General features: G+C 39.7%; 1 protein-coding gene across 2 annotated transcripts in view; it reads left to right on the top strand.

Moving 5' to 3' along the window:
- Nucleotides 1-506: 506 nt before the first annotated feature.
- Nucleotides 507-22,342, top strand: part of NUDT6 (nudix hydrolase 6) — a 42,905-nt gene continuing 21,069 nt past the window's right edge. The window contains exons 1-3 of one of the 2 annotated variants that reach the window (XM_029235715.1): nt 507-744; nt 4,793-4,996; nt 9,487-9,542. In XM_029235715.1, coding sequence (XP_029091548.1) covers nt 507-744; nt 4,793-4,996; nt 9,487-9,542 — 498 coding nt within the window. Of the gene's footprint in view, nt 745-799; nt 1,024-4,792; nt 4,997-9,486; nt 9,543-22,342 lie in introns of those variants that run through there. The other variant, XM_029235714.1, reaches the window with a different exon arrangement.

The raw sequence follows: 22,342 nt of genomic DNA, 5'->3' as shown, positions 1-22,342 counted from the left end.
AACTTCCGGGGCAGAAACCAGCGAGGCTCCGTCCCGCGCCGTAATCCCCTGAGTGGAGCGCAGCAAGAGTGGGAGAATATAGCGTCTTCAGAATCCGCTGTCGTTGAAGATGTGGAAGACGTTCTGACTTTCCCCACAGAAGACGGATTAGGTGGACGGAACCCTCATTTAGATTATAAATTCCTGAAAAACAAGACTTTTTCGTATCTCCGCCTCCTTCTCTATCCCTGAACAAAATGTCTGTTGAATTAAACTGAGGTGGGGGTGGGGGGAACAGGGGAGGGAAGGGGACTGGTGGGAAAGTTCTGTCGCTTTCCTTGAGCTGGGCAAATTCTTGAGAGGAGCCGGTCGACCGGACTTCGCCGTCTCCTCTACCTAGCGCTGCAGACCCCTGCTCAACTCTGAGAATGCGTGAGTGACACTCTTCTAAAACTTACGGTAGCGCCGTCACGCCCTGGCCGCGTGATTTGGAAGCGTCCGCGTGGGCCACGAGGGCCGGTGCGGAGATGCCGCAGCTACTGAGAGGGGGTCGCTGGCGTGCGGTGTTGGCGCGGGCCTGCCGCGCAGTGCTCTTTGCAGGGCCCCGTGGGGCCTCGGGCGGCCCGGGTTGCGCTCGGGACGCCCCCTCCGGAGCCGGCGAGCTGCGGGGCGAGCTTGACAGATTCGGGGGCGTCTCCGTGCGCCTGGCGCGGCTGGACGCAATGCACCGCTTGGACCCGGTCGCCTTCCAGAGGGCTTTGCAGGGCAAGTGCGCCTGGTCCGAGGCTCCCCTGCCTTTCTAAGGAAGTAACCGCGGCCCCCAACCCCGAGTCGCGCCTGAGGGAAGGAGAGAGGGCGTGCGCGACCCGCAGCCGTTTTGTGCCTTTCGTTCTTGTGCCCTTGGCTGGGAGGTCTCTGAGGCGGTTGGGTGAAATGGTGACGAGCTCAGACTTTGGGATCGGCAGCCCTTGTTTCTGGCCATCTTTCTAGTGTGTGACCTTGGGCAAGTTCTGTAAACCACCGTTTTCTCATCTGTAAAACCAGGTAATAGGAGCTCATGGGATGGCTGAGAGATAAATTGCATAATGCATATAAAGTGCTTCGCACGGTATCTGCCACGTATTTAACGCTCTGTAAATGTTTGTTGATATTATTACGCTCTCGTTTACTATCACTTACCGACCCTTCGTTTCGCCGGACAGTTTACGCAAGGCAGAACCGTAGCACTTTCTAGTACAGGTGGTGGACAGTGAGTGGGCCAGAGAGGTTCTGAGTGGTCGTATTTGTGCACAAGTTGGGTCAGGAGCTGTGGCGCCGAGAACTAGAGTTTGCTTTTCCTTAGTAACAAGCCTTTTGTGATTCACCGGGGAGATTGGTGAGTGGTTTCAGTCTCCAGTGGGAAAACTCGCCACTCTCTTTGAACCTTGAGGCCAGTGATAAGAAAGATAGCTTGGATGGAGGAGCCTTCACTTTGAGAGCCCGTGATTTGGCGGAGCAGCCTGTTTTTCACACTGCCCCTGAGGGCCCTTATAATCAACTTGAAAGCTAGCATGCAAACTCATCCTCTCACACTTAGAGGAAACTGAAAGTAATCTTTATCCTATGGAGCAATATGGCAAGTGAGCATCTATGGAAATATAACTGAGCTAGTCGTTTTCGTCTTCAACTATCCTCAGTTATAAACTGTTTACCTCTTCACCTTGTTTTCTCTCCTCGGGAACAGCTGCTAACTACAACAGTGTTAACACTACGAGAATCAAATGTTCATCCTCTAATATGTGCACGTTTGTGTGGGTAGACACAGGTATTTATTGTACACACTTGTTACTTGTCAGTGATTAAAGCACTACCTCAGTGAGGAAGGCAAAGCAGAAAGTGGGTTGAATTTGGAGTCACACATCCAGGTTTCAAGTCCCAGGTTTTGCCACATGCTTAACGAGGCATTAGGAAAATCACCACTGAAAATATTTGCCTCTTAGGTTGCTCATGTGAATAATGCCCACTCTAACTACTTTACTGGATAGATATGGTAATCAAAGATAAATTACATGAAACTAATTTATAAACTCTGAAGTACCATATTCTTCTGTATCTTTTTAATAAATTCTTTTGTACTTACTAAGTGCTAGACACTGTTTTAAGAACTTCAAAAGTGTTGATTCATTTAATCCTCATACCTGTGAGGTAGGTACTGTTATTATCCCCATTTCAAAGATGATGGTACTAAGAGACAGATTAACTTCCCCTGGCTCTAGAATTTGTTCTTGGCTGCACTATAAGAGCTATTGCTGCTTTTTTTGTTATTGAGTCAAACAAAAGTGAATGGTATTGCCTATAAAAAGAATCTTAAAATTATCTGAGAAGAAAGCCTGGTAGGAAGTCTAAATGTATTCTTTCTTTTCAAGTAAATAGAACTGATTGCCTATAATGTATTAGCAATAGTTGTTTTGCACCTTTTCACGTGAGGTCTGTTCTTTTACTGTTCCTGTTATTGATAACTAAAGTTAGATGGATGAAGAGGTAACATGTTGCTAAGCTTCACATATATCTGCATCAGTGGGGAAATAACACTTGTTCTGGTTTTTGCTGTGCCGCTCACTAGCTGTGTGACTTTAGACAAGCCAGTCATTGAATAGGAATTGAGCCCCAGTGCATAATCTCATGTTAACCTGGATGATTGCAAATGCACAAAATATTAATTAGGATTAGAAAAACAGTAACAGGTGTCATCGGGTAATGTGTAGTAAGTTCTAGTAAACCTACTAGAAAGTAGTCCTTAGGTTCACATTTGGAAAGCATGTGAGGAAAGCTTATTGTCAAAGAGGTGGTATGTGAGCTCACTTTGAGGGCTGGATCTGAGCAGAGGAATGAGAGAAAGAGGAGGAAGAAGCATTAAAGTTTATTAGTGAAACAGAGAAGAAAGAAAGCATTTTAAAAAGGATTCTTGGGCTTTGAGCATTGGAGCCAGAAAAATGCCTGTAAGCAAAACTAAGGTGGCTGGTGTAGGAATCAGTTTTGAATATAGGTGTGAAGTTTGAGGCAGCAGCCTTCAGAAGATGCGAGCAGCTGAAGAGCAGAAAAATTCAGTGTTCAGTGAGGCCAGTACTAGGCAGCCACCCTTGCGTAGTTGTTAGCTGAAGCAGTAGCAGTGGACAGATTCTCCAAGCCAGAGTGTAAAGAGAAAAAATAGCAAACAAGTGACTATACTTGTAGAACTTAAGCTTTTTCGTTTGATTGGAATGATTGGGAAGGAGGACACGGGGACTTTCTGGGGTGATAGAAATGTTCAGTAATCTTGACTGGAGCATGGGTGGCACAGATGTATGCATAGGTCAAAACTCACCAAATGTTCACTTAAGGTTTGTGCATTTCACTTTATGTAATTCTGTCAGTTTTTAAAAAGATTTAATCAGAGAAGGATTTATGTGAGAAGGATCTGAAGGGGCGCCACAGCCCCAAATCAAAAGGTACGTTAAATTAAGGCTCCCATATTGTCTGTCACTGTGTTAGGCACACTGACTTCAAAAAGGTAGAGCAAGATGGTCCTTAACCAGGAGATGCTTACTGCAGAGGCCATAGAAGAGGAGGGAAAGGAATCTAACCATTAAACAAATAATCAAGTCTTCCCCCTCTCTCCACACACACTTTACAGGATTGTTGTAAAGATCGCGATGGTGGATGGAGAAAGTGATCTGAAAAGTTTTTCTAAAACTGTGGAAGTATTCATTTCTTCACCTATAAATTAGGGGTGATAATACCTGCCTTTCATGTTGTGAGAACTTAATGAAACAGTGTATCTAAAATGTCTGGAATTTAGTAAGGGCCATATAAATGTTAGCATCTTTTTTCCCTGGCTCAATCTCAAGTAATAAAGTAAGAGAATTTAAAGTCAAAGACCGAAAATCTAACGTTTGTCATGGTATAATTTGTAATAAAGGAAAGTTAGAAACAATCTAAATGTCCAAAAGTAGGAGGTCAGTTAAGTAGTTTATGGTAGACCTATATGAGGAGAATTACACAGTCATTAAAAATGTGTGTTCGTTAAAGAATTTTAATGGCATAGCAAAACATTTATAATATGTAGTAAAAAAAAATGTTGTAAATTATATATGGTATGTCAATTCCAAAATTATATTCATGCAAAAAATGTCGATTTTAAATTTATCTGTGTGCTAATGTGAAGTTTTGATTTCTTCATTGTACTTTATTTTGAAAATTTTCTAGAACTACCATACATTATTTAACAAAGTTATATTTTTCACTTTGAAATGTATAAACCAAAAATATATATATGTGTGTGTGTGTGTATATATATATATATACACACACACACACATATATGTATGAGAGACAGGACTTTTAAAGGAAGAGTAAATAAAAGCCCATAATAGTCATTTATAAAGATGAAAACCAAGATTGTTAAAAGGAACAACAATGAAATGGTGTTTTATTTAAATCAGTTTATTTGTTCATTTTAATACAATTATTGAGCACCAGTTATGTGCCAGGTATTGTGTCAGGTGATATATAAAGATCATCACTATATTGACTTTATTTTCGAGGAATTCAGTCTGGTGGAAAAATCATATATAATTATAATAAAACGTGGTAGTTTACGTGCTGCTGGTGTATGTGAACAGTACATTTTGCAATTCCCCCGTGCCGCCCGCCCGCCCCCAAAGAGAGCTAACTAGTAAGGGAAGTGGAGCTTAAACTTGGCTTCCTGGAGGAGGTGACACCCAGAGATGAGTTTTACTTTATTCCATTCCTCTCACTGGAAAATATTTACAGATGTTTATCTTCTGTGTTTTAGCTGCAATACAGAAATGGAGATCAGAAGGTAGAGTAGCAGTATGGCTGCACATTCCCATCCTCCAAAGTCGATTTATTGCCCCTGCCGCTTCCCTGGGCTTCTGCTTTCACCACGCAGAATCGGACTCATCCACGCTGACTCTGTGGCTGGGAGAGGGGCCCAGCAGATTACCAGGATATGCTACACATCAAGTGGGAGTTGCAGGTCTGTTTCAAACTAATGTTAATCACAATTAACTTTTTAAAGGTTCACCCAGTTTCTTCTTACAGATGAGCCAGTAGTTGGTTCATGTGGAATGAATAAGTTGATTAAATGATTGTCCTTGGAACTGCAGCTGGTATTGATACTTTAAATAGATGAAGTTTGCCTTATGAATCAGCAGAGGGCAGCACAGAGAACAAGCAAGTTTAGTTTTTCAAAGGATATGTTTGAACATGTTTTTCATGGATATGTGAACTTCACTACTGAAATAGTAACAATGAATTGGGATCGGGGATAGATTCATTTCATTATGGTAAAACATATTAGTACTAATTATGTGATTTAGTAAAATAAAAGATAACTTTTAAGTTGAATTGAAGGCAAAGCAAACCAGTTTTTCAGTGATTTGAACATTACTTCTTAGAGACATTTACATTAAGTCATTGTGCCAAACAGTTGTTTTAAAATAGCATAATTTAAATACAGAATTTTGAAGTCACTGGTTAGCTTCAGAGAGAGTCTTGAGAGAAGACTTGCTTTAGGTGAAGACAGGAGTTCTCACATTGTAGAGAGTGCATCAGAATCACCGGGAGGGCTTGTTAAAACAGATTGCTGGGCCCCAGCCCCAAGAGTTTCTAATTCAGTTGGTCTGGGGTGGGGCCTGAGAATTGCTTTTTCTAATAAGTGCTCTGCTGCTACAGCTGCTAGTGTTGATGCTGGTCCTAGGACTATCCTTTGAGAACCAGGGTTAAGAAAACTAGATTTCCCAAAAAACAAAAATAGGAAAGAATCCTTATGACTTACTGTGAAATAAAGCAGTAATATGTATTATTAGTAATTTATTAATAATAGTATTATTTGCCTTTATATAATTTACAAGAGTTTTTAAAGGTAGTTTGCATCTTTGAAGTCTCTTAAAGGAGTTGTTCAAGGATTTCTAATGTTTTCTCTGTCCACGGTCTCACTCCCCTCTAGCAAGTAGAGGCAATTCAGCAACTTCCCATTCAGCTCTACTTCAAAAGACCAGTTGAAAATTTGATGGCAGCCTCACACTTCATGGGAAAGACATAGAGATAATTATCAATTCATTGGTACAGACTTTCAAAGCAGAGTTTCCAGTTAGTACTACAGAATTGGTAATATATGCGTAAAGAGTATCCTATGAAGAACTTGTTTATAATCAAGTACAGTATGGTATATTAGAGTTAAGATACGCCACAGGAGTTCAGGGAATGAGAGGTCGGAAACTTGATGAGAGTCTTGAAGGCCAGCTAGGATTTGAAGTGGCTGTTGGGATCAGGAGGTGGTGTGAGGAATTCTTCTGGGAAGGTACAGAGTTTTTAGGTGAAGAGAGAATAGCTGACACTTGTTTATAAGCTGCAGAAGGCATAGCTGGTGAAGGGAGTCACAGCCCACCACCCCAAGTGCCCCTTTGGCACGTTGATCATTCTGAGCTTTTCTACCACGAAGAGGAGAACATTCTTGTCACCGGAGCCGGGGAGTTGGCACAGAGATGAATCTGTGCAAACCTCGTGGAAACAGCCATTATATTCTGTTAGTTCCCCAAATAGTTCCTAGTCACTTTTTCACAGTTTACCTTCCTTAGCCCACACCCCTTTTCCTCTTGTCATTTCTGCACAATTTATCCCTCTTTCTTAAAATGGAACATAAACCCCTGGGTCTAACACTTTGGGGGGATCTTCACTTCTTTCTATGAAGTTCTCCACCCCTACTCAGGCCACGTAAAATTATTAACATCAAATAAAATTTATATACTTCTTACCCATTTATCTGTACTTTGTCAGTTCAACTCACAGGTCCCAGACGCAGAACCTAAGTGGGTAGAAGAAAAAAATCTTTCCTCCCCTACACTGGAAGGGAGTGAGCTATGGCTCTCTTTCTGTTCTTCCTGCAGCAAGTTTTTATCTGCCTCAGAGCCTTTAAACCTACTGGCTCCTCTTCCAGCAGTGCTCTTCCCCAGGGCTTTGTTTATCGAGCTCTTTAGAGCTGAAACATCTCCTCAGGAAAGCTCCTGACCTTACTGTATAAAATAGAGTCCTCCCACCTGCCAGTCCCATCATCCTTTGTCCCTTTATCCTCTTTTTCTTTATAGTACTTACACAGTTTGAAATTATGTCATATACTTAATCGACCCCACAATAATATAAACTCCAGGAAGGCAGGTATTTTATCTGTCTTGTTTACCATTTTATCCTCAGGCTAAACACAGTGTCTGGTATAAAGTAGGTGCTCAATAAATATTTCTCAAATGAATGGTTGGGTAGATCTTCAGTTGGCAATGTCAGCCCTCTGAAAAGGCAGTTGTAGCGTGGTGAAGGGGCAGTGTCGCACAGTGAGAAGAGTACCTGCTTGGGACCCAGACAGGACGTCAGTTTTACGGCTGTGTGAACTTGGGCGCTCAAAATTATACCACTCACAGGATTATTATGAGGAATAGCTGAGATAATGCACCTAAGGCACTTAGTACAGTACCTGACTAATTATAATATAATAATAACCTCTGTTTAATCCCTGATCTCTTTGGCTTTATTTAACTTTTATGTTGTGACCAACAGGGGTCGCTCACATTGTGTTTAGCAGTGCTGATTTTGGCTCATGTTTATAGTGAATTAGGAAAAAGTTCAATTTGAGCAATCACAAATTATTAAAATTTGAGAATAGGTTTTCCTGGCATTCTATCCCTTGTAAAGTCCAATTAAATTACAGTTTATATTTTCTAATAGAATCCAACATTAAATTATATCTCACTTTGTGGTTTCCCTTCTTGGCTTTGAAATACTAAAATGTGGTGTTTTAATTTCAGAGAACATAGTTCTTCCTTGTGTTGCACATATCTATTCCCTACTATATTTTACCTTTACAGAGTATTTATCACCATCTCATGTTCTATGTAATTAATTTTTTATTTATTTGTCACCTCCTCAAACACACACCAGAACGCGAACCCTGTAACGATGGGGAATTTTGTTTTGTTCACCACTGTATCCCTAGCACCTAGAAAAGTACCTGACACATAATAGGATCTCAATTAATATGCTATACATAGAACCTGTATGTATTATATATAGGAGCTCGGTTAATATTAAAAGAATGGATGAGTAAGTGGAAAATATGGGTTTTTTGTTGTTTGTTTTTGTTTTTTTTGCGGTACGTGGGCCTCTCACTGCCGTGGCCTCTCCCGCCGCGGAGCGCAGGCTCCGGACGCGCAGGCCCAGTGGCCATGGCTCACGGGCCCAGCCGCCCCGCGGCATGTGGGATCCTCCCGGACCGGGGCACGAACCCACGTCCCCTGCATTGTCAGGCGGACCCCCAACCACTGCCCCACCAGGAAAGCCCGGAAAATATGTTTTTAACAGTATCTTCCCACATTATGTAAATACAAATAATTTTAAAATTAAAGCATTTAAAGGGACCTAATACAAATCGTTAGTGTCATTTGTATTTTTGACCTAGGATTACCCAAAGAGAGAAAAAACAAAAACTTATTTTTGAGATCCTAACATCTAGTAAAATGCCTAGTACACTGGGCAATGTATATAATGAATGAGTAAATGAAAGCAATGGACTAGAACTTGAATATTCCAAAGCAATATATTGGTAAGTTATAACATTGTGTACATAACATGGTAAAGAAATTTAAGTGCTTTAAGGAGGAGGTCTTGAACTGAATATTTAGATATTTGAGATTTGGATCATCAGGGAGCACAACCCATGCTTATACATAGTGATTCAAGGAATAAAAATGAGAATGGAAAAGTCAATTCATTGACTCAATAAATCTTTTTAGGCATTTAAAATTGGACACTAATAGATGATCTTATTTGCAAAACAGAAATAGAGACGCAGACATAGAGAACAAACATATAGACACCAAAGGAGGAAGCGGGGAGGGGGGTGGGATGAATTGGGAGACTGGGACTGACACATATACACTATTGATACTAGCATAAAAATAGATAACTAATGAGAACCTACTGTATAGCACAGGGAACTCTACTCAGTGCTCTGTGGTGACCTAAATGGGAAGGAAATCCAAAAAAAGGGGATATATGTATACGTATAGCTGATTCATTTTGCTGTACAGTAGAAACTAACACAACATTGTAAAGCAACTATACTCCAATAAAACTTAATTTAAAAAAAATAAAATTGGACACTAAACGCTAAAAAAGGATAGAAAGATTATTTATACTGTCAGGAATAGATGATCTAGAGAAAGAGATGCAAATGATTATCCTACGAGTTAGCATATGCTAGAATCATCATTGGTACTCCTAAGTTGTTAAAAGAACCTAGATAACTGAGCAACTGATTTCTTGCTGGAGAAATTTACAACTCTTCATGAATGAGGTGGTTATTTGAAGCAGGCCCTCAGGGATGGGTAGGATTTTGATGACCACAGGTAATAGTGTGGGAGTAGTCTGAGGTGAATGAAATTCATATTTCTCAATTATCTTCCCCCCCCGCAACAGGAGCTGTATTTGATGAAAATACTAGAAAAATATTGGTTGTACAAGATCGAAATAAAGTAAGTTGTTTCTGCTTTATAAATTGCTTTCTAAATGTTCTGTCTAGAGAAAAATAAAGTGTAGAATTTTGATATGCTCAAAGAATTAGAGAAAGATTTTTTTAATTTACTCTGATCAATATTTTTTTATTGACATATGCTTGATTTACAATGTTGTGGTAATTTCTGCTGTACAGCAAAGTGATTCAGTCATATATATATATTCTTTTTTAAATATTCTTTTCCATTATGGTTTATCATAGGATATTGAGTATAGTACTCTATGCTATACATTAGGACCTTGTTGTTTATCCCCTGTACATATAAAAGCTTACATCTGTTAACCCCAACCTCCCACTCCATCTCTCCCCCAACCCTTTCCGCCTTGGCAACCACCAGTCTGTTCTCTATGTTCATGAGTCTGTTTCTGTTTCATAGACAGATTCATTTGTGTCATATTTTAGATTCCACGCATAAGTGATATATGGTATTTATCTTTCTCTTTTTGACTTACTTAGTATGATAATCCATAATTGCATCCATGTTGCTGCAAATGGCATTATTTTGTTCTTTTTATGGCTGAGTAGTATTCTATTATATATATGTACCACATCTTCTTTATCCATTCATCTGTCAATGGACATTTAGGTTGTTTCCTAGTCTTGGCTCTTGTGAATAGTGGTGCTATGGTATGAGGGAGTGTTCTAATTTCATTGATTTACATCTGGCTCTCCTACTTTGCCAACATCATTTGCTGAAGAGACTGTTTTTTTCCCATTGTATATTCTTGCCTTCTTTATCAAAGATTAATTGACCGTAGGTATGTGGGTTTATTTCTGGGCTCTCTATTCTGTTCCATATTTCTGTTTTTGTGCCAATACCATGCTGTTTTGATGACTATAGCTTTGTAGTATTGTCTGAAGTCTGGCAGGGTTATACCTCCTGCTTTGTTCTTTTTCCTGAGGATTGCATTGGCAATTCTGGGTCTTTTATGGTTCCATATGAATTTTGGGATTTTTCTGGTTCTGTGAAAAATGTCATGGGTAATTTGATATGGATCACATTAAATCTGTAGATCACTTTGGGTAGTATGGCCATTTTAACAATATTAATTCTTCCAATCCAAGAGCATGGGATATCTTAGAAAGATATTTTTAAAGTCATTTCTAAGACGTTGTTGATCATTTGGATACTTATTTAATCCAAAAAACACTTATCCAGTCCTTAAAAATGTCAGAGTAACCTAAGTATTCCTAAGTATTATTTTATGACTACAAAAAAATTATAAATGGCTGTATTTAATTAGGAAGACGAACTCTGTTTCTAACAAGCTGTTAAGATATTCCACTCATTCAATATTCATTAAGCTCCTACTCTGAGCCAGGTGCTAAGAATACAAAGATTAATAAGACAGTATCCCTGATGTCCTGTAGCTTACTATCCATTTGGGAAAGTAGTCATATAACAGATTGTTAACAATTAACTTCACCTTTAAAAAGCCCCTAAAGACTTCTCCTTTGAAGTAACATTTAAACTGGGTCTTGAAGAAGGAGTAGGAGATTCGAGGCAAAACAAAAACAAAACAAAACAAAACAAAAACCAAGGTGGGGAAGGGAGGTGGGGTAGAAAAACAGACTGAGAAAATAGAATTGCATATATAAATGCACAGAGTTCAGAAAGGCGCTGACATGGTGTCTTAGTCCATTCATGCTGCTGTAACAAAAATACCATAGACTGGATAGCTTAAACAACAAAACATTTTTTTTCCTAATTATTATTTTATTTTGGAGTATAGTTGATTAACAACGTTGTGTTAGTTTAAAGGTGTACAGCAAAGTGATTCCGTTATACATATACATCTATCTATTCTTCTTCAAATTCTTTTCCCATTTAAGTTATTAAAGAATATTGAGCAGAGTTCCCTGTGCTATACAGTAGGTCCCTGGTGATTATTTTATATATAGTGGTGTGTATATGTTAATCCAAAACTTCTAATTTATCCCTCCCCCCCGACGTTTCCCCCACCTGGCAACCATAAGTCTGCTTTCAAAGTCTGTGATTCTGTTTCTGATTTGCAAATAAGTTCATTTGTCTCTCTTTTTTTTTTTTTAACATTTCACACATAAGTGACATCGTATGATATTGTCTTTGTCTGACTTCATTTAGCATGATAATGTCTAGGTCCATCCATGCAAATGGCATTATTTCATTCTTTTTTTATGGCTGAGTAATAGTCATTGTATATATAGATATATATATATACCACATCTTCTTTATCTGTTCATCTGTCCATGGAAATTTAGGTTGCTTTCATGTCTTGGCATGTAAATAGCATTGCAATGAATACTGGTTGTATGTATCTTTTCGAATCATGCTTTTCTTTGGATATATGCCCAGGAGTGGATTGCTGGATCATATAGTAATTCTATATTTAGTTTTTTAAGGAACCTCCAAACTGTTCTCTATAGTGACCGTACCAACTTACATTCCCAGCAACAGTATAGGAGGATTCCCTTTTCTCCACACCCTCTCCAGCATTTATTGTTTGTAGACTTCTTGATGATGCCCATTTTGACTGGTGTGAGGCGATACCTCATTATAGTTTTGATTTGCATTTCTCTAAAAATTAGTGATGTTGATCATCTTTTCATGTGTTTGTTAGCCATCTGTCTTCTTTGGAGAACTATTTAGGTCTTCTGCCCATTTTTTCATTGGGTTGTTTGGGGTTTTTTTGATATTGAGCTGCATGAGCTGTTTGTATATTTTGGAGGTTAATCCCTGGTTGGTAGCTTCATTTGCAAATATTTTCTCCCATTCTGAGGGTTGACTTTTTGTCTTGCTTATGGTTTCCTTTGCTATGTAAAAGCTTTTAAGTTTAATTATGTCTCATTTACTTATTTTTTTATTTTCATTACCCTAGGAGGTGGGTCAGAAAAGATCTTTTTTTTTTAACATCTTTATTGGAGTATAATTGCATTTCAATGGTGTGTTAGTTTCTGCTTTACAACAAAATGAATCAGTTATATATATACATATGTTCCCATATCTCTTCCCTCTTGCATCTCCCTCCCTCCCACCCTCTCTATCCCACCCCTCCAGGGGGTCACAAAGCACCTAGCTGATCTCCCTGTGCTATGCGGCTGCTTCCCACTAGCTATCTACCTTACGTTTGGTAGTGTATATATGTCCATGCATCTCTCTTGCTTTCTCACAGCTTACCCTTCCCCCTCCCCATATCCTCAAGTCCATTCTCTAGTAGGTCTGTGTTTTTATTCCTGTCTTACACCTAGGTTCTTCATGACATTTTTTTTTCTTAAATTCCATATATATGTGTTAGCATACGGTATTTGTCTTTCTCTTTCTGACTTACTTCACTCTGTATGACAGACTCTAGGTCTATCCACCTCATTACAAATAGCTCAATTTCGTTTCTTTTTATGGCTGAATAATATTCCATTGTATATCTGTGCCACATCTTCTTTCTCCATTCATCTGATGATGGACACTTAGGTTGTTTCCATCTCCTGGCTATTGTAAATAGAGCTGCAATGAATATTTTGGTACCTGACTCTTTGAACTATGGTTTTCTCAGGGTATATGCCCAGTAGTGGGATTGCTGGGTCATATGGTAGTTCTATTTGTAGTTTTTTAAGGAACCTCCATAATATTCTCCATAGTGGCTGTACCAATTCACATTCGCACCAGCAGTGCAAGAGTGTTCCCTTTTCTCCACACCCCCTCCAGCATTTATTGTTTCTAGATTTTTTGATGATGGCCATTCTGACCGGTGTGAGATGATATCTCATTGTAGTTTTGATTTGCATTTCTCTAATGATTAATGATGTTGAGTGTTCTTTCATGTGTTTGTTGGCAATCTGTATATCTTTGGAGAAATGTCTATTTAGGTCTTCTGCCCATTTTTGGATTGGGTTGTTTGTTTTTTTGTTATTGAGCTGCAAGAGCTGCTTGTAAATTTTGGAGATTAATCTTTAGACAGTTGCTTCATTTGCAAATATTTTCTCTCATTCTGAGGGTTGTCTTTGGTCTTGTTTATGGTTTCCTTTGCTGTGCAAAAGCTTTGAAGTTTCATTAGGTCCCATTTGTTTATTTTTGTTTTTATTTCCATTTCTCTAGGAGGTGGGTCATAAAGGATCTTGCTGTGATTTATGTCATAGAGTGTCCTGCCTATGTTTTCCTCTAAGAGTTTGATAGTGTCTGGCCTTATATTTAGGTCTTTAATCCATTTTGAGCTTATTTTTCTGTATGGTGTTAGGGAGTGATCTAATCTCATACTTCTACATGTACCTGTCCAGTTTTCCCAGCACCACTTATTGAAGAGGCTGTCCTTTCTCCACTGTACATTCCTGCCTCCTTTATCAAAGATAAGGTGACCATATGTGCGTGGGTTTATCTCTGGGTTTTCTATCCTGTTCCATTGATCTATCTTTCTGTTTTTGTGCCAGTACCATACTGTCTTGATTACTGTAGCTTTGTAGTATAGTCTGAAGTCAGGGAGCCTGATTCCTCCAGCTCTGTTTTTCGTTCTCAAGATTGCTTTGGCTATTTGGGGTCTTTCGTGATTCCATACAAATTGTGAAATTTTTTGTTCTAGTCCTGTGAAAAATGCCAGTGGTAGTTTGATAGGGATTGCATTGAATCTGTAGATTGCTTTGGGTAGTAGAGTCATTTTCACAGTGTTGATTCTTCCAATCCAAGAGCATGGTATATCTCTCCATCTGTTTGGATCATCTTTAATTTCTTTCATCAGTGTCTTATAATTTTCTGCATACAGGTCTTTTGTCTCCTTAGGTAGATTTATTCCTAGGTATTGTATTCTTTTTGTTGCAATGGTAAATGGGAGTGTTTTCTTGATTTCACTTTCAGATTTTTCATCATTAGTGTATAGGAATGCCAGAGATTTCTGTGCATTAATTTTCTATCCTGCTACTTTACCAAATGCACTGATTAGCTCTAGTAGTTTTCTGGTAGCATCTTTAGGATTCTCTATGTATAGTATCATGTCATCTGCAAACAGTGACAGCTTTACTTCTTCTTTTCTGATTTGGATTCCTTTTATTTCCTTTTCTTCTCTGATTGCTGTGCCTAAAACTTCCAAAACTATGTTGAATAAGAGGGTTGAGAGTGGGCGACCTTTTCTTGTTCCTGATCTTAGAGGAAATGGTTTCAGTGTTTCACCATTGAGGACGATGTTGGCTGTGGGTTTGTCATATATGGCCTTTATTATGTTAAGGAAAGTTCCCTCTATGCCTACTTTCTGCAGGGTTTTTATAATAAATGGGTGTTGAATTTTGTCGAAAGCTTTCTCTGCATATTTTGAGATGATCATATGGTTTTTCTCCTTCAATTTGTTAATATGGTGTATCACATTGATTTGCATATACTGAAGAATCCTTGGATTCCTGGAGTAAACCCCACTTGATCATGGTGTATGATCCGTTTGATGTACTCTTGGATTCTGTTTGCTAGTATTTTGTTGAGGATTTTTGTATCTATGTTCATCAGTGATATTGGCCTGTAGTTTTCTTTCTTTGTGACATCCTTGTCTGGTTTTGGTATCAGGGTGATGGTGGCCTTGTAGAATGAGTTTGGGAGTGTTCCTCCCTCTGTTATATTTTGGAAGAGTTTGAGAAGGATAGGTGTTAGCTCTTCTCTAAATGTTTGATAGAATTCGCCTGTGAAGCCACCTGGTCCTGGGCTTTTGTTTGTTGGAAGATTTTTAATCACAGTTTCAATTTCAGTGCTTGTGATTGGTCTGTTCATATTTTCTATTTCTTCCTGATTCAGTCTTGACAGGTTGTGCATTTCTAAGAATTTGTCTCTTTCTTCCAGGTTGTCCATTTTATTGGCATAGAGTTGCTTGTAGTAATCTCTCATGATCTTTTGTATTTCTGCAGTGTCAGTTGTTACTTCTCCTTTTTCATTTCTAATTCTATTGATTTGCGTCTTCTCCCTTTTTTTCTTGATGAGTCTGGCTAATGGTTTATCAATTTTGTTTATCTTCTCGAAGCAGCTTTTAGTTTTATTGATCTTTGCTATTGTTTCCTTCATTTCTTTTTCGTTTATTTATGATCTGATTTTTATGATTTCTTTCCTTCTGCTAACTTTGGGGTTTTTTTGTTCTTCTTTCTCTAATTGCTTGAGGTGCAAGGTTAGGTTGTTTATTCGAGATGTTTCCTGTTTCTTAAGGTAGGACTGTATTGCTATAAACTTCCCTCTTAGAACTACTTTTGCTCCATCCCATAGGTTTTGGGTCGTTGTGTCTCCATTGTCATTTGTTTCTAGGTATTTTTTGATTTCCTCTTTGATTTCTTCAGTGATCACTTCGTTATTAAGTAGTGTATTGTTTAGCCTCCATGTGTTTGTACTTTTTACAGATTTTTCCTGTAATTGATATCTAGTCTCATAGCATTGTGGTCGGAAAAGATACTTGATACAATTTCAATTTTCTTATATTTACCAAGGCTTGATTTGTGACCCAAGATATGATCTATCCTGGAGAATGATCCATGAGCACTAGAGAAAAATGTGTATTCTGTTGTTTTTGGAAGGAATGTCCTATAAATATCAATTAAGTCCTTCTTGTTTAATGTATCATTTAAAGCTTGTGTTTCCTTATTTATTTTCATTTTGGATGATGTGTCCATTGGTGAAAGTGGGGTGTTAAAGTCCCCTACTATGATTGTGTTACTGTCGATTTCCCCTTTTATGGCTGTTAGTATTTGCCTTATGTATTGAGGTGCTCCTATGTTGGGTGCATAAATATTTACAATTGTTATCTCTTCTTCTTGGATCGATCCCTTGATCATTATGTAGTGTCCTTCTTTGTCTCTTGCAATAGTCCTTAGTTTAAAGTGTATTTTGTCTGATATGAGAATTGCTACTCCATATTTCTTTTGGTTTCCATTTGCATGAAATATCTTTTTCCATCCCCTTACTTTCAGTCTGTATGTGTCTCTAGGTCTGAAGTGGGTCTCTTGTAGACAGCAAATATATGGGTCTTGTTTTTGTATCCATTCAGCCAATCTGTGTCTTTTGGTGGGAGCGTTTAGTCCACTTACGTTTAAGGTAATTAGTGATATGTATGTTCCTATTCCCATTTTCTTAATTGTTTTGGGTTCGTTATTGTAGGTCTTTTCCTTCTCTTGTGTTTCTTGCCTAGAGAAGTTCCTTTAGCAGTTGTTGTAGAGCTGGTTTGGTGGTGCTGAACTCTCTCAGCTTTTGCTTGTCTGTAAAGGTTTTTATTTCTCCATCAAATCTGAATGAGAGTCTTGCTGGGTAGAGTAATCTTGGTTGCAGGTTTTTCTCCTTCATCACTTTAAATATGTCCTGCCAGTCCCTTCTGGCTTGCAGAGTTTCTGCTGAGAGATCAGCTGTTAACCTTATGGGAATTCCCTTGTGTGTTATTTGTTGTTTTTCCCTTGCTGCTTTTAATATGTCTTCTTTGTATTTAATTTTTGACAGTTTGATTAATATGTGTCTTGGTGTATTTCTCCTTGGATTTATCCTGTATGGGACTCTCTGTGCTTCCTGGACTTGATTAACTATTTCCTTTCCCATATTAGGGAAGTTTTCAACTATAATCTCTTCAAATATTTTCTCAGTCCCTTTCTTTTTCTCTTCTTCTTCTGGAACCCCTATAATTCGAACGTTGGTGTGTTTAATGTTGTCCCAGAGGTCTCTGACACTGTCCTCACTTCTTTTCATTCTTCTTTCTTTATTCTGCTCTGCAGTAGTTATTTCCACTATTTTATCTTCCAGGTCACTTATCCGTTCTTCTGCCTCAGTTATTCTGCTATTCATCCCATCTAGAGTATTTTTCATTTCATTTATTGTGTTGTTGCATCGTTGTTTGTTTCGTCTTTAGTTCTTCTAGGTTCTTGTTAAATGTTTCTTGCATTTTGTCTATTCTACTTCCAAGATTTCGGATCATCTTTACTCTCATTATTCTGAATTCTTTTTCAGGTAGACTGCCTATTTCCTCTTCATTTGTTAGGTCTGGTGGGTTTTTATCTTGCTCCTTCATCTGCTGTGTAAGTTTCTCTGTCTTCTCGTTTTGCTTATCTTACTGTGTTTGGGGTCTCCTTTTTGCATGCTGCAGGTTCGTAGTTCCCGTTGTTTTTGGTGTCTGTCCCCAGAGGCTAAGGTTGGTTCAGTGGGTTGTGTAGCCTTCCTGGTAGAGGGGACTAATGCCTGTGTTTTGGTGGATGAGGCTCGATCTTGTCTTTCTGGTGGGCAGGTCCACGTCTGGTGGTGTGTTTTGGGGTGTCTGTGGCCTTATGATTTTAGGCAGCCTCTCTGCTAATGGGTGGGGTTGTGTTCCTGTCTTGCTAGTTGTTTCGCATAGGATGTCCAGCACTGTAGCTTGCTGGTCGTTGAGTGAAGCTGGGTGTTGGTGTTGAGATGGAGATCTCTGGGAGATTTTTGCCATTTGATATTATGTGGAGCTGGGAGGTGTCTTGTGGACCAGTGTCCTGAAGTTGGCTCTCCTACCTCAGAGGTACAGCACTGACTTGTGGCTGCAGCACCAAGAGACTTTCATCCACACAGCTCAGAATTAAAGGGAGAAAAAGTAGAAAGAAACAATAGGAAGGGAGGGAGGGAGGAAGGAGAAAGAAAGAAAGAAAAAGAAGGAAGGAAAGAAGGAGAAAAGAAAAAAGGAAAGAAGGGGAGGGAGAGAGGGAGGAAGGAGGGAAGGATGGAAAAAAAGAAAGAAGATAAAGTAAGATAAAATATAATTAAATTATTAAAATAAAAAAATAATTATTAAGAGAGAAAAACGGACGGATAGAACCCTAGGGCAAATGGAAGCAAAGCTATACAGACAAAATCTCACACAGAAGCATACACATAGACAGTCACAAAAAGAGGAAAAGGGGGAAAAAATCATAAATCTTGCTCTCAAAGTCCGCCTGCTCAATTTGGGATGATTCATTGTCTAAAGGAGGGAAGGAAGGAAAGAAAGAACAAAGATAAAGTAAAATAAAATAAAGTTATTAAAAAGTAATTATTAAGAAAAAAATTTAAAAAAAAACGGATGGATAGAACCCTCGGACAAATGGTGGAAGCAAAGCTATACAGACAAAAGCTTACACAGAAGCATACACATACACACAAAAAGAGGAAAAGGGGAAAAAATCATAAATCTTGCTCTCTAAGTCCACCTCCTTAATTTGGGATGATTCGTCGTCTATTCATGTATTCCACAGATGCAGGGTACATCAAGTTGATTGTGGAGCTTTAATCCGCTGCTTCTGAGGCTGCTGGGAGAGATTTCCCTTTCTCTTCTTCGTTCTCACAGCTCCCAGGGGCTCAGCTTTGGATTTGGCCCTGCCTCTGCGTGTAGGTTGCCAGAAGGTGTCTGTTCTTCGCTCAGACTGGACGGGGTTAAAGGAGCCGCTGATTCGGGGGCTCTGGCTTACTCAGGCCGGGGGTAGGGAGGGGCACGGAGTGCCGGGCGAGCCTGCGGTGGCAGAGGCCACCGTGATGTTGCACCAGCCTGAGGCACACTGTGCGTTCTCCCGGGGGAGTTGTCCCTGGATCCGGGACCCTGGCAGTGGCGGGCTGCACAGGCTCCCTGGAAGGGGGGTGTGGATAGTGACCTGTGCTTGCACATAGGCTTCTTGGTGGCGGCAGCAGCACCCTTAGCGTCTCATGCCTGTCTCCGGGGTCCGCGCTTTTAGCCGTGGCTCACGCCCGTCTCTGGAGCTCCTTTAAGCAGCGTTCTTAATCCCCTCTCCTCGCGCACCAGGAAACAAAGAGGGAAGAAAAAGTCTCTTGCTTCTTCGGCAGGTCCATACTTTTCCCCGGACTCCCTCCCTGCCAGCCGTGGCGCACTAACGCCCTGCAGGCTGTGTTCACACCGCCAGCCCCAGTCCTCTCCCTGCGCTCCTACCGAAGCCCGAGCCTCAGCTCCCAGCCCCGCCCGCCCCGGCAGGGGAGCAGACAGGCCTCTCGGGCTGGTGAGTGCCGGTCGGCACCGATCCTCTGTGCGGGAATCTCTCCGCTCTGCCCCCTGCACCCCTGTTGCTGTGCTCTCCTCCGCAGCTCCGAAGCTTCCCTCCTCCACCACCCGCAGTCTCCGCCCGCGGAGGGGCTTCCTAGTGTGTGGAAACCTTTCCTCCTTCACAGCTCCCTCCCACTGGTGCAGGTCCCGTCCCTATCCTTTTGTCTCTGTTTATTCTTTATTCTTTTTCCCTACCCAGGTACATGGGGGGTTTCTTGCCTTTTGGGATGTCTGAGGTCTTCTGCCAGCATTCAGCAGATGTTCTGTAGGAGTTGTTCCACGTGTAGATGTATTTCTGGTGTATCTGTGAGGAGGAGGGTGATCTCCGTGTCTTACTCTTACGCCATCTTTGATAAAATCTCCAGAAAAGATCTTGCTTAGATTTACGTCAGAGTGTTCTGCCTATGTTTTCCTCTAAGAGTTTTATAATGTCCAGCTTTACATTTAGGTCTTTAATCCATTTTGAGTTTATTTTTTTGTATGGTGTTAGGGAGTGTTCTAATTTCATTCTCTTTTTTTTTTTTTTTTTGCGGTATACGGGCCTCTCACTGTTGTGGCCTCTCCCGTTGCGGAGCACAGACTCCATATGTGCAGGCTCAGCAGCCATGGCTCACAGGCCCCCAGCCACTCCGTGGCACGTGGGATCTTCCCGGACCGGGGCATGAACCCGTGTCCCCTGCATCAGCAGGCAGACTCTCAACCACTGTGCCACCAGGGAAGCCCTCTAATTTCATTCTTTTACTTGTAGCTGTCCAATTTTCCCACCGCCATTTATTGAAGAGTCTGTGTTTTCTCCATTGCATATTCTTGCCTCCTTTGTCATAGATTAGGTGACCATAGGTGGGAGGATTTATCTCTGGGCTTTCTATCCTGTTCCATTGATGTATATTTCTGTTTTTGTGCCAGTACCATACTGTCTTGATTACTGTAGCTTTGTAGTATAGTCTGAAGTCAGGGATCCTGATTCCTCCAGCTCCATTTTTCTTTCTCAAGATTGCTTTGGCTCTTCAGGTTGTTTGTTGTTTCATACAAATTGTAAAATTTTTTATTCTAGTTCTGTGAAAAATGCCATTGGTAATTTGATAGGGATTGCATTGAATCTGTAGATTGCTTTGGGTAATATAGTCATTTTCACAATATTGATTTTTCCAATCCAAGAACATGGTATGTCTCTCCATCTGTTTGTGTCATCTTCCATTTCTTTCATCAGCACATTATAGTTTTCAGAGTACAGGTCTTTCGCCTCCTTAGATTTGTCTTGTTCCCTGAAATAAGCTTGTATCACTATAAACTTTTCTCTTAGAACTGCTTTTAATGCATCCCAAAGGTTTTGGATTGTCGTTTTTTCGTTGGTAGGTGTGTTATTCTTTTTGATGCAATGGTAAATGGGATTGTTTCTTTAATTTCTCTTTCTGATCTTTCATTGTTAGTGTATAGGAATGCAAGATATTTTTGTGTGTTAATTTTGTATCCTGCAACTTTACCAAATTCATTGATGAACTCTAGTAGTTTTCTGGTAGCATCTTTAGGATTTCCTATGTATAATCTCATGCCATCTGCAAACAGTGACAGTTCTACTTCTCCAATTTGGATCCCTTTTATATCTTTCTCTTCTCTGATTGCTGTAACTAGGACTTCCAAAATTACGTTGAATAAAAATGGTGAGACTGTACATCCTTGTCTTGTTCCTGATCTTAGAGGAAATGCTTTCAGCTTTTCACCATTGAGAATGATGTTAGCTGTAGGGTTGTCATATGTAGCCTTTATTATGTTGAGGTAGGTTCCCTCTGTGCCCACTTTCTTGATAGTTTTTATCATAAATCAGTGTTCAATTTTGTCAAAAGCTTTTTGTGCATCTGTTGAGATGATCATAGGGTTTTTTTATTTTTATTCTTCAGTTTCTTAATGTTGTTTATCACACTGATTGACTTGCGGATATTTAAGAATCCTTGCATCCCTGGGATAAATCCCACTTGATAATGGTGTATGATTCTTTTAATGTATTGTTGGATTCAGTTTGCTAGTATTTGATTGAGGATTTTTGTGTCTATGTTCATCAGTGATATTGGCCTGTGAATTTGTGTGTGTGTGTGTGTGTGTGTGTGTGTGTGTGTGTGTGTGTGTGTGGTATCTTTGTCTGATTTTGGCCTCATGGAATGAATTTAGGAATGTTCCTTCCTCTGCAATTTCTTGGAAGAGTTTCAGAAGGAGAGGTGTTAACTCTTCTCTAAATATTTGGTAGAATTCGCCTGTGAAGCCACCTGGTCCTGGACGTTTGTTTGGTGGGGGTTTTTTAATCACAGCTTCAATTTCAGTATTTGTGATTGGTCTGTTCATATTTTCTGTTTCTTCCTGGTTCAGTCTTGGGAGATTGGACCTTTCTTAGAATTTGTCCATTTTACTGGCATATAGTTGCTTTTAGTAGTCTCATATGATCTCATGTATTTCTGTGTTGTCCATTGTAACTTCTTTTTTATTTCTAATTTTATTGATTTGAGTTCTCTTCCTTTTTTTCTTGATGAGTCTGGCAAAAGATTTATCAGATTTGTTTATCTTTTCACAGAGCCATCTTTTAGTTTTGATCTTTGCTGTTGTTTTCTTCATCTCTGTTTCATTTATTTCAGCTCTGATCCTTATGGTTTCTTTCCTTCAACTAACTTGGGGTTTTGTTTGCTCGTCTTTCTCTAGTTGTTTTAGGTATACGGTTAGGGTGTATATTCGAGATTTTTCTTGTTTCCTGAGATAAGCTCGTATCACTATAAACTTCCCTCTTAGAACTGCTTTTGCTGTGTCCCAC

The sequence above is a fragment of the Monodon monoceros genome, unplaced genomic scaffold (genome assembly GCF_005190385.1).
Source record: "Monodon monoceros isolate NGI ecotype Baffin Bay Population unplaced genomic scaffold, NGI_Narwhal_1 Super_Scaffold_20, whole genome shotgun sequence".
In the NCBI taxonomy this organism is placed as follows: domain Eukaryota; kingdom Metazoa; phylum Chordata; class Mammalia; order Artiodactyla; family Monodontidae; genus Monodon; species Monodon monoceros.
Note: the sequence above shows the minus strand (reverse complement) of the source record. Positions and strands in the feature narration are given on the sequence as shown.